The 12,439-nt window shown below is 42.1% G+C and overlaps 1 protein-coding gene across 1 annotated transcript; it reads left to right on the top strand.

The window, feature by feature from the left end:
* The first annotated feature begins 867 nt into the window (after positions 1 to 867).
* Positions 868 to 8,587, top strand: DRD2 (dopamine receptor D2). The gene is made up of 7 exons (XM_085316891.1): positions 868 to 1,176; positions 4,068 to 4,177; positions 4,708 to 4,844; positions 5,499 to 5,689; positions 6,547 to 6,633; positions 7,276 to 7,615; positions 8,319 to 8,587. The coding sequence occupies exons 1-7, from the start codon at positions 895 to 897 to the stop codon at positions 8,510 to 8,512; spliced, it is 1,341 nt and encodes a 446-aa protein (XP_085173017.1). The 5' UTR covers positions 868 to 894; the 3' UTR covers positions 8,513 to 8,587.
* The last annotated feature ends 3,852 nt before the right edge of the window (positions 8,588 to 12,439 follow it).

The following is a 12,439-nucleotide window of genomic DNA, read 5'->3' as shown; positions in this document are numbered from 1 at the left end:
CAATCCAGAATAATATGCCCATGTAGGTGTGCAGGAACTGGCCACAGAAGAAAATTCGAAGAGAACCAAAGGATGTCGGATACTAGGTATAGAGAGTCACTTGAGACTGCTCAGCATCTCAGAGAAGTCAGACTAGTCACTAAAAAAGCAATAAATAATGAAGTTTTTCTGTCTTTTGCATGAATGTGAGATTCAGGGATGTAAGCAGCTCCATCGAGAGAAGAACTATAACCCRTTGCCCATAAACATATACTTGTATGTGTGTGTGTGCATGTGCCTGCACCCTGAGATGGTTCTAAAGGGCCTAGGATCAAGATGTTTTGCTATCTGCTTGCTACTTGTTTTTTTTTAAAAGTCTATGCTAATTAAGCAATTCCGTATTTTTCATTTCATATTGGGATAGACACTATGGCAAAAGAAAAAAGTTCTCAGAATATTTATGTGCCAAATTTCCCCGTTTAAAAAAGATTTTTAAAGCTTGAGTTATAGCATCCTCTGTACAAGTTTCTCTGAATTATCTCTCTGAAATTGTAAAAGATCACTTTCCAGCTATTGCAGGATAAATATCTGTCTTTATTCTGAGCCTAACTCAGAATACCAACTAACTTTTTATGGCACTATTTCAGCACTCTGAAAGGGGTGTTTCACTTTCATCAGGCACAGAGTCACTGAGGCACAGACAGATCAGATAACATCAGCTTGCTTGAGACACGACCTGCAGTTCCGGACCTGGTCCCGTGCTTTCTCCTTTAGGCCGTTAAATATTGCAGTTTTGGCAGGGCGTACTAGCTTATGTGATGCAACAAGATTTTTATTTTAGATTTTGGCCTTTGACTGTCTTTTTGACATCTTCTCTGTGGCAGAGTGGAGCTGGAACGTGGCACTTTTACCTTCATGGATCCACTAAACATCTCCTGGTACAACAGTGACATTGGCAACAGGAACTGGAGCAAGCCACTCAACGAGTCCGATGCAGACCAGAAGCCTCAGTACAACTACTATGCCATGCTGCTCACCCTCCTCATCTTTGTTATTGTTTTTGGCAATGTGCTGGTGTGTATGGCTGTGTCCAGGGAAAAAGCTCTTCAGACAACAACTAATTACTTGATCGTCAGTCTGGCAGTGGCAGATCTCTTGSTAGCAATTCTGGTCATGCCTTGGGTGGTCTATCTGGAGGTAGGTGGTCCAGTTTTTTTTCACAGTACCAAGTATTTCTGGTCTCACTGGTTAGGGAGAAGGGAAGTTTAGCTGCCTGGACATCAAATAAATGTCCAGGCCCTCCTACTTATCACAAAATGGAAATGTTTTTGTTTTCTTAACAGTTGAACAGATTCTTCCATGAAGTGGACTTGGTAGCAGATGACAGGCTGATTTGAAAATTCAGAAGGCTAAATTGTAACCCAATTTCATTGAAAATCTGGCCTTTAAATACAGGGTTCAAAAGTGATAGGACCCCAAGTTTTCTTTTAAAATTACACAGACAAACTGTGCGTTCTCAAGCATGAGAACGAACCTGCAACAACATCATGGGTGTCGCACTAATAAACCGAACCCCGTAGTGATCCAAAGCATATTCTGAAGGACCACAGCAATAAGGAGAGCRGGCAATTGTGTAAGTACGATGTAAATACAGACTTACTATGTCACAATATGTAAGAAACAGAATCGCGAGTGAGCTACTTGCCACGCTCCTGCAGTGAGCAAGCCTCCTGGTACAAAAGGAGCTCTATGCTGCTGTATACAGAGCCATGTTTGAGCAACACTGTTGTGTAAAAGCCAAATATTCCTGAGACTGCCACACATTTACCTGATGGCAAATAGCTCTCAGAACCGTAAACAGCTGGAAGGAATGAAATGACGAATTTGTACAGGAAAGGGTAGCAGAAGCTGAGCAACCCTTTTTGCCTGGCCCTTTTGATGCACAGGTTGTTTGTGTTCTGCAGTGAACTGCGACTGGGAAAGCTGGGGGCCATCCTGCACCAAAATAAATGACCAGGAGAAAATGAGGAGTGGAAAGAAAGCAGAAGGCTGAAACTATATTAAATTTTCAAGTTATTGACAAGGATTAGTTTAGGAGGGAAGATGATAAAACTGAGAGGAAAGTAGGAAGAAGAAGCTGTTATCAGCCCATTAAACATTAATGCAAAGCAAAAACAAAGCCACTGACATGACATGGGCTGTCCAGAAGCCACAATACTAATTATCACTCTAGTTAATTATTGTTTGTATGGCACTTTAAAAATGTAAAGCACTGTGCATGTGCTAAAGCTTATTAACATGACCAAAGGCTAGTTGTGATTGCAGTTAATACCTCTGGGACTAGTTACCCTCTTCTATTGCATTCCTCTTTTTCAACAATCCATTTTAAACAGAGGCTCTTTTTGTGAGAAGCTCCCACTCTCTTAGGCTTAGCTATGAGTCTTTCAAATAACCCCTGTTTTAATTTGGAAGAACAAGATGCTTTCCTCCTCTGGGCTTCTGTGTGCATGGAACTGGCTAGGAAGCTCAGACTCGTTAATCTACCAAGGAGGACAATTTAGGCTTGTATATCTCACTGTTGCTACGATTTGAGTCCTGTCTGCTCTTATTCACTCTCTACTAAACCTGGTCCTATCTTCTATAACCTGAAGAAACATGTCAATATTTGCTGACAGAGAAGGAGCCATTGCACTGATGTGGGTTAGGGATGCTGTGATCCTTGTCCATGCCTACAGTCTCAAATCAAAACTGACCAGAATCCTTTATTCTGCAAATAATTTCATGTGTTTTAGGGCCTGTGTTACAAGTTGGGACAAAAATGGAGGTCAAAACACAGGAAATCCTTTTAAAAAATGGCTCAATTGGAGAGAAACTTTCTACCTCCGAATTCCTGATGTTTACCATATATAATTGCATACACTAAGAGAAAAAAACTGCTGCAGTTCACAGCATCTCCCATAAACTCGTAACTATGAGTTCAGGAAATTGATTGTCACACAGAATTATATCTAGCTGGAAGCCTTTGCCTTTGGGCAAATTCTAATCAAAGTTGCTGATGTGACTTTGTCTTTTAAATGCTTTTTTAATCATTGTGTATTCATCTGTCACTCAGGCTCCAATGCAGTCATTCTTTCTTCCTTCTTTATGCTGCCTATGGTTATGTATATCAGAACAGAAATAACTGAAGAATAGCTATCTTATTCGTTCTATTTTCAAGTGCAGTAGGACTCTATTTATATTAGAGGGAAATATACTTTTTTCACTGCATGCCAAGTACAGAAGTCCTAATAATTGCCTTAACTATCAAAGTTTGGTTTCAGTAGGAAGATAAAGGAAGATAAAAAGGCTTTTGGTAACTTGAAGTATTACCATTAGTTCTTCTCTTTATCACAATATGTAATACATGTCAAATAATTTTCACTCCGAATTAAATCCATTTTGTTTGTGAAAAATAATACATGAGGAGTTTCTTCTCTGGCTTTTTAAAATAAAGAAACAAAGCAAAGCCCCTGCTTTTCCATTACTTATCTTTGCTAGGTATAATTGCAAAAAAAAGTGTCTTACGCTGGGGACGTATAATTAATGTATTTCTTTTCTGATATGTCCTTGTAATACTTCAGACACCTGTTCAAGGTACTGCATGGTTCACATGGAGTTTGAGGAGATTTGTACTCTCTTAGGTCACTGGAGCACATGAGGCGAGGTTTTCGTTTCCCATATCGGTTGCCCAACTCAGAATACAGATTAACAGCATGGCATCGGGAAGGATGAAATCACACTAGCCTTCAGGAAAGAGCGCTAAAGCATGGTTCAGAGGGACAAGAATACTTTCCCTGCAGCAGTTCYGTCACTTGAGGCCCTTAGCCGAGTCAACACAAAGCCCCTGAAGATGCGCTGTGGCAAGMAATCCTGTTTGGCACAGCAATGTCATTGATTGCATGTGACCAGCTGAAACTTCCGTGGACAAAGTGATGACCCCACTTAAACCAGCAAGAGTCTTCATATGCTTTTGCAAAATTCTCCCTTTAGACTCTCAGCAGTGCATCTTTAGTGGCTACTTTTACTGACTATTTTCTCTTTCTTCATAGGTGGTTGGTAAATGGAGGTTCAGTCGGATTCACTGTGATATCTTTGTAACACTTGATGTTATGATGTGTACCGCCAGTATCCTCAATCTCTGTGCCATCAGCATTGACAGGTAAGGGCTCCATGGCAAGTCACGTCAAGTCCTGTATGGCTATCAAGACTGTGGTCAAGGTCATATTTATGTGGTCTAAATTCACCTGTGTCTCTGAGACTTTTCAGTCATGAGAGCTGGTCTTGCTGAAGTGTTTCAAAGACTTTTGAAGCCTTTTTAGAGAGGACCTAAATAAGGGTCTGAGCAGGGATTCACTTAGTGGCAGCCATAGAAACATTAGCCTTGAAAATGTGCATGGAATTTAAACTGTGCGTATATATCCCTATTAGATCAATCCTTCTGTTTATATACCTAAGTGATGGAACAGACCCCAGTGGGAAGGCAGTAACTCAGCACAAAAGAGAAACGTTGTGYTAAGCTTACCCCAGCCTCCTCCCTGGCAGAACAGGTAACTTGGAGATTCAGGAAACCTTCTATTTGCCCCATACGCTCTTTCTGGAGTTGCCTTTTGGCTCAGTAGCTAGGTATAATTTCCCACGGGATTTATCAGCAGAATAACAAATGACTGGATTTGTTTCTTCGCACTGCAGATACACAGCAGTAGCAATGCCAATGCTGTACAACACCCGCTACAGCTCGAAGCGCAGGGTTACCGTGATGATTGCTGTGGTCTGGGTGCTTTCATTTGCCATCTCCTGCCCACTCCTATTTGGCCTCAATAACACAGGTGAGTGTTATGTCATCTACAGTTGGCTATCAGCATCTTCCTGGCTTTACTGGGTCCCAGGTGGACTTCTGTTACAAAACCAGGAATAAACATGAGATTCAGGTTTTAGGTGTATCCCTCCCTATTTAAGACATCCTCTCCCATGCCAGCCCAGGATATTTCTGTCATCTGCTTCTAGATTTGTTTCATCTCTTGCTGTTCCAGATCACCGTCGCAGGCACATCAGAACAGAGGTTATGTAGAGGCTTACGTAACACTTGTCAATGCTACCAAAAAAAAAAAAAATCACTAAAACCACCACTATTATATTAACACATGTGACAAAGAAAGGCATGTGACAAATAGCTTCACTGAGACAAGAGGAAAAAAAAAAAACGGTTACTCTGCCAGTGGTTTCACAGGACCACATACAGCGTGGGATCTGTATGCTGTTATAAGCCTGTGAATAGCAGAGACCTTGAGCCTGTACGTGGCTCCCTGCGATACAAGTGGAGTTTGCTGGTCTTGCACCACTTCTAGTTGACGTGATGGTCCCCCCAGAACCCTTCCCTCTCTGGGTATCTCCATACTTTCTGTCAGAGAGAGAGAGGAGGGCAATACTGGTAATAGCTCCTAACAGCTGGGCCAATGATCTTGAAATTTTTTGTCTTCCAGACGAGAATGAGTGTATCATCGCCAATCCTGCCTTCGTTGTGTATTCCTCTGTCGTCTCCTTCTATGTTCCCTTCATCGTCACCCTGCTCGTGTACGTACAGATTTACATCGTGCTCCGGAAGCGCAGGAAGCGTGTTAACACCAAGCGCAGCTCCCATACCCTGGATTCTGACACACAGGCCCCACTGAAGGTAACGAGACCCTCCAYCTTGCTCTCACCCATCTCCATCCTCTTCCCTTCCTGCTCCACTTCCTTCCTGAAGCACTTCCTCCTCTCCCCAAATGACACTATCTGGAACATGCGAAATGGTGGCTCACAAAGGTGGATGCTGTGTCCGATGCTACTGGGGGCATTGCACACTGGGGATTATCAGGTGACTGGCTGGTGCTTCACAAGCCTCCCTGGATCCCAGGGGATGTTTCRTTAGCAGATCTGCACTAGGCACTGCTTCTTTGACCAGACCCCATTTCCYTTGATTCTGCTGATTTCGGGGTGGGTGTTAAGACTCACCCCAGCCTACAGGCTTCCTCACTTCCTCAGTCAGCCCTGCTGACTAAGACAAAGAAGCTCCACAGACATTGCTGTATAAACTACATCACTGGTACGCTACTGCTGAAACACAGCCATGCAAAGCAGCCTTGCAAAGCACRGGATAAGTGGAGCGAGGCTGAGCGTGTCCAGTGCGAGACGGCTTGTCAGAGTGCTAGTCTAGCAGGTGTATAAAATGATTAGTAGGCACCGTTTCCAAACTACATCCTCACAATTGCCTCAGAAACCAGTTCCACACGAGGAAAAAGAGGCAGAAACGGAGTGGGCTGAAACACAACCAACTCTTTGTAGTTTTCTTCCCTTGGTGAGGGGCATCAGGGATACCCACCTCCGTTATTCCTTTTTCAGAGTGCTTTTCAATCACTTACAGTACCTTAGCCACACTGATTACTTTCTGCTTCAGGCCCTGTGTTTATATCTCTATGCRCCTCCCTTAACAGCTTCCCTTCTTAATTACTATCTGCTTGTGTAACCTATGAGCTGATGCTTGCCCCTTAGGACAAATGCACTCATCCAGAAGATGTGAAGCTCTGCACAGTTATTGTGAAGTCCAATGGGAGTTTCCAAGTTAATAAGCGCAAAGTGGTGAGTGTTAAAGAGAAGTGGCAGCTTTCTAGAGCATTCAGCTTTCCCCTGTTCCCTGTGCAGGATACCAAATGAATTAATGTAAGGTGGGAGAAAAATAAGCTAAGAGCAAAGGTTAACATTCAATAGCAAAATTTAAATATTCTTCCTGTTCCTCAGAGTGAAGCAGAGGGTTTAAGATCACAGAGCTCAAAAAGCCAGACTAAGCTCACTTAAAGATCAGCTATAAAAGCCATGACATTTTAACAATTTGTGTCCTTTGATTTTCTTCTTCTCTTTACTATTTAAGTCTTCAACTGCATTGACTTTGTTGGGTTTTGCTTGTTGATTTTTTTTATTTATTTAGTTGCTGAAAACCTAACTGAAATACATGGGGGTGTAGAGAGAGTTTCTCCCATTTCCTAACCTCTTTGTAAAATAAAAGAGTCAGCACTTTTCACTGCAGTTCTGCTAGTCTCAGCTACCCAAATGTATTAGCCTATGTTAAAATTAACACACAACCAGCCACCAAAAAAACACAGAGGGCAAGAAGAGGGGTTGATCATTCATCAACAGCATCCAGCTTCACCCTGTAAAATTGTTCATTGCTCCTCCCGGTGTACTTATCTGTCTCTGTGTTGTGGGTATTTGATTCTTGTCCAGGAAGCAGAGAGTCACATAGAGGAGATGGAAATGGAGATGGTTTCCAGTACTAGTCCTCCTGAGAAGACCACTTTCAAACCAGCTGAAACAAGGAACCATCAGCTGCTAGTGCCAGTCGCTTCCAATCAGTGCACCAATTCAACCCTGCAGGCAACCTTGGACAGCCCTGTGAAAGTAGAGAAGAATGGACATGCCAAAGAAACCCTCCAAACAGCCAAAGTCTTTGAGATCCAGTCTATGCCCAATGGAAAGACAAGAACCTCTCTCAAGACTGTGAGCAGGAGGAAACTCTCACAACAAAAGGAGAAGAAAGCCACTCAGATGCTAGCCATTGTCCTTGGTAAGAGTGCGCTCTGGCTTCCTCTTTGTATTTCTGTGAGAGCTACCCCGGACGAAGTACTGAGTCTGGATGTCCAACTGTTTGACCAGGCATGTGACATGTAGCAGATGTACCTTCTGGTGGAACATGCAGGAGACACAGGGAATAACTGAAAAAAACAATGTATAAAGCAGATACAAAATAGAGGTAGAAGTGCAGGGAGAAATGATGGAGGTGTAAATAATTCACAGTGGCCTCCAGCTTCACTGGATAAATCAGAGGATATGCCTGTGAAAGCAGGCATGATGCTTCTAGTAGGAAARCTACCTTCTTTCCAGCGGGGGAAAGCTCTCATTGGTGTACAAAAGGCTCAAAGTTTTGYAGCTGTGGAGCATTCTGATTGCCAAAGGACAGTGAGATGCTGGGGTGAGAGCACTCATGGGCTTTCTAATGTAGCTATAGCACAAAAGGCACCATAATTCAAGTATGAAAGTGGCACCTCTTAAGGCCCTAGTTTATGTTGTAATTGATCTACTTATATCAGTAGAAAAGTTCTTTAGCGCTTGGGTAATCAAAATACGGACTATGAATCGTAACAGACAAACTGAAGGCATATTGCTCAGGGAATCTCTTTTCCTTAACTACCCTAAGGAACCTCACAGTTCTGAGAGTCTCACAAGTTTTTCAGCTTTCAGTAAAGTCTGTCTCTCTCCTTTCTCCCCAGGTGTTTTCATCATCTGCTGGCTCCCATTCTTCATCACTCACATCCTGAACATGCACTGCGATTGCAACATACCCCCAGCAATGTACAGCGCCTTTACATGGCTTGGATACGTCAACAGTGCTGTTAACCCAATTATTTACACCACCTTCAACATTGAATTTCGTAAGGCTTTTATGAAGATCCTCCACTGTTAAAGAACAGTAACCACATTTTTAAGAATGAGAGAAAAGAAACCAATGCCATGTACACACACAGACAAGTGGGGAGCCAAAGGGAGATCTCGAGCTCTTGTATCGGGTACAAGGCCTGCAGTGTTACAACTGTGGCATGCCCCATGCCTCTTGGTCAGGATGTAACAACGACCTTCATTTGAGAGATTCTCTCATCCCTCAAGGTGACCTTTGGACTCTGGGAGACCAATCCCAAAGGCACTTTTAAGAGCTACCCTCACACTGTGTTTAAAACAGAAGCAAAAACTGAGACACGCTCACTTGATACTTGCCTGTGGCCAACTAACCTTGAGTGCATTAAACGCGGACATTTGCAGAGCCATGTGCAGGTAGTGACAGGTCACTGCCACTATTGGCTTATGTGTTATATCATTGATACAATCCTCACCAAAGATGAGAGCATATTTTCCGCTTTGCAATAGGAGCCACACAGAGCTTGCGGAAACCCCATGCAATAGCTTTGCCTTCACCTGCAGCTGGCTTATCTGGGATTAAACTGCTGAGGCCTTGAGGAAAATAAAAACAAAAWCCCCCACTTTCATAGAACCCCCGGYGGGCCAAGAAAGTTCTGCCACGTACAGATCCAATCCTTACGATAATGTAGGCCCACAAGCAATGGGCAGAAGGAAGAAGAGGAGCATATGTCTCATGTGGGACCATTACCCCAATGTAAATACAAATAAGTAGGATGAATTGAACAGAAGCCTAAGCCAAAAAAACACAGGGAGAGAAACTAAAGACGTGATACCTTGTTTTGCATGGTATGCACTCAGATTATATAGGATACCAACTATCATCTATCATCAGCCAGCCCAGCAGCRATTTCTGCCCATCAGCATTTCATCTTGTCTCTTACAGGAAGCTACAAAAATAATCAAGGAGTGATACTGGGCTGAATGTGGAAATATGAAGACAGTCTGCTAGGTGAGGCATCTGGAGCCATGTCCATCTCAGATGTGAATCTGGACAAATGAAATTTAGGGCCAGTTCTTCTCACATCACCTTAAAGCACCATGAAGCCAAGGATCACCTAACATACGATTTGCATATGTCTGTCAAAAGAGTGTGCACAATGACATTAYGCCTAAAGAGTAACTGAGGTAAAGAATGTGTGTTTTTGAAAAAAGACAAAAGTCCAAGAAAGCCCCTAACTGGATGTGCTCCTGTTTCCAGGTTGGACTCAAAAGGTCTGGATGTTTCTGGCATCCCTTACTCTCTCTGTTTCATGGTTTAAAACAGTTGAAAATCTATCGACAGCATACTATTACCACAATGACTCTGGCATTGCCAAATCCATGCCCTGCTTACTAACTGTACTCAGTTCACAATATATTTTGTAATATCTCTGTAAATAATATACAGTGAGATGAATAAAATGACATGGAAATAAGTCTGAGTAGAAATTACTGTAGGGTCTGGATAGGTAGATGATTACAATTGCCATATGCAAAGGCAGGCTCCTGAGCTCTAATTACCTGCTATTTTCTGAAGAGTTTAAAACAACCTGGAGAGCAATATAATCCCTTTTCTCTCTATGCACAGTTTGTGGAATATCCACATAGTTTCTGCTTCAGAACAGATAAAAACTGCTGCTAGGGTGTGTGTGTGTGTGTGGGGGGGGGCTTCTTTGATTCTCTGCTTTTCCTAAATTGTTAACAAAACATTTTCTTGTGGGATGGGCTGTGCCAATAATATAATTCCTGTGCTCCAGCTGTATACCAAGATGAGATTATGTCAAGTAGCTCTAATACATACTCTCAGMCGTTTCCTTAAACTGAAACATAAGTTCCACCTTGATCCAAAGGTTTCCCATCTAATCCTGTTCCTGGAAGWGGCCAATAACCGGTGTTATTTGGATTTAGCCCAAGGTTTGGATAACATTTGAACATCGCTTTTTGAGGTCTGTTCATAGCTATAAATTTAAATGAAAAGTGATCCTACAGCTGCCCAAAGGGGCATCAGCTTAGTGAAGGATTTTAACACGTAACTTTGGCAGAAATAGGTCCTATATACTAGGTTGAGTAAGAGAGTACATGCTTATCATAGCAACATTTCATTTACATATATGAACCCAATATTATATGATGCTGTCAGAACAAAACATTACAAACAAATAGGTAGTGTTAACATTGTAATGTACAACTAGGGAGTCTTTGCACTTTGAACATTAACAGGATTACGTGCAAGGGAAAGAAATAATTCTTACAAAAGCACAGGAAATGATAAAAATTTCTTTTCAGGAGAAAATTGGAAACACAAACACAAAACATCTCAGGCGCAAGAATCAAAGAAAAGAGGATGCTATCTGCTCTTTTTGTTCGGGTTTTAACCAAGCAAATTTACCCTTTGATCAGACTAGTCTTAATTAAGAGACTCAAAGAATAATGTAAAGCCAATGTTTTTTGTGGAAAAATAGTAACAAGCTTCTGCTCAATTTTCTAAAATATTAGCAACTGCAAAGCAGAAAAATGCCATGTGGTTTAGTGAATTACCAGTTGAGGAGCTGAATCAAAATAGAAAAAAATATGCACATACACAAAAAAGCTTTAAAGCATTTGGAAGTTGCAATAGGTGATATTTGTGCTGTACTAAAACCTGGTGTGAGCAAACTGTGTTTGTACAGGCCCTAGTACACAACATCCAGCGCCATAGTTGTGATGGGAGGTGCTTTTATAAACAAGTAACAGCTGCAAATCACGAGRAGTGTCAGTGGCTTGAGGCAAGACTCTAAGGCCTCTTATCCTCAGATTTGAGTCTGGCAAATACAGTCCTCGCTGGTACCGCCCCCCTTAAAAAACACAGCCTTGTGAGGACTTAAGATGGTGGGGCATACTGATGATGGCAAGGGTACTGACATATTTTTAACATCTTAATGAGAAGATCTTATTTCTTTGCTCCTGAAGAAAATTTGCAAAGTGAATTCTACTCAGAAGTAACTGTTAGAGACCCTTGCTACAGTCCCTATTTTGTGAATCATGATCTACAAGTGAAGCTTCAGTTCTGCTTATTGTGGCTTTCAGTTCTGGCTTTTCCTCCCTGTGATACACAGCTCACTGAAGACAGGGTGGCTCTCTACCCCTCCTGAACAAGTTTTAATTAAGAAGCTGGTAAAATCTGGCTGCACTGTATTCTGCATTTGCCTGCTTGCTCCCACTACAGTCATGATATCACGTTTTTGCTGTTTGAAGAATAAACTAATTACAATAGCTCAACCAGCTTATTAAATCTTTCTAAAATAAAAACAAAAAACAGACAAATAGCCACTATCTCTCTAGTGAAAATCTCCAGTGAAAATGTGACTCTCTCTGAAGTCARAAATGTACGTTACTCGTAAGTGGAACGTGTGGCACCAACGAATGTCCTCAGCCAGCACTGTAATTAAATAGATTTGCACAAGCTACTGTGATGTTGTAAACTTATTTCCTTCTTTTTATCGGTGCTGCAACAATGGTATTTAGCTGTAATGCTAATACTCTCTAGGGACCTACAATTGTAATGGGAAAAGATGGTGGCCTTCAAATGAGATCTTGTATTTTTTTTGACTTGCTCTTCAGGTTAGTTTTCCTTCCTTATSTCACTTTTCCTCAAGAATTCCAGCTTTTGTCTAAATTGGATGCAAGAGCCTCAGAGAAGGAAAAAGGTGCGGAGACACACAGGCAGGAAAGAAAATGCTCTTAAGTTTCTCCACCTCCCTTCTCTTCCAGATGAAAACAGACTTGGGAGGATTTGGAGGAGGAAGGGATGAAAAGAAAACCAGTAACAACCCCCATCCCCTTCCTCCCGCCCCAATGAGTTCCTAGCGAAGAGCAGTCATGCTGACACTTTTGGCATCACAGCACCTGCCTGTATTTGCTTTTGGCACTGTGCATTCGCATCCATACCAGTAGGAGT

This window comes from Rhea americana, unplaced genomic scaffold, assembly GCF_003343005.1.
Source record: "Rhea americana isolate MKP2758 unplaced genomic scaffold, rheAme1 scaffold_48, whole genome shotgun sequence".
In the NCBI taxonomy this organism is placed as follows: domain Eukaryota; kingdom Metazoa; phylum Chordata; class Aves; order Rheiformes; family Rheidae; genus Rhea; species Rhea americana.
This window is presented reverse-complemented; position numbering and strand designations above follow the sequence as displayed.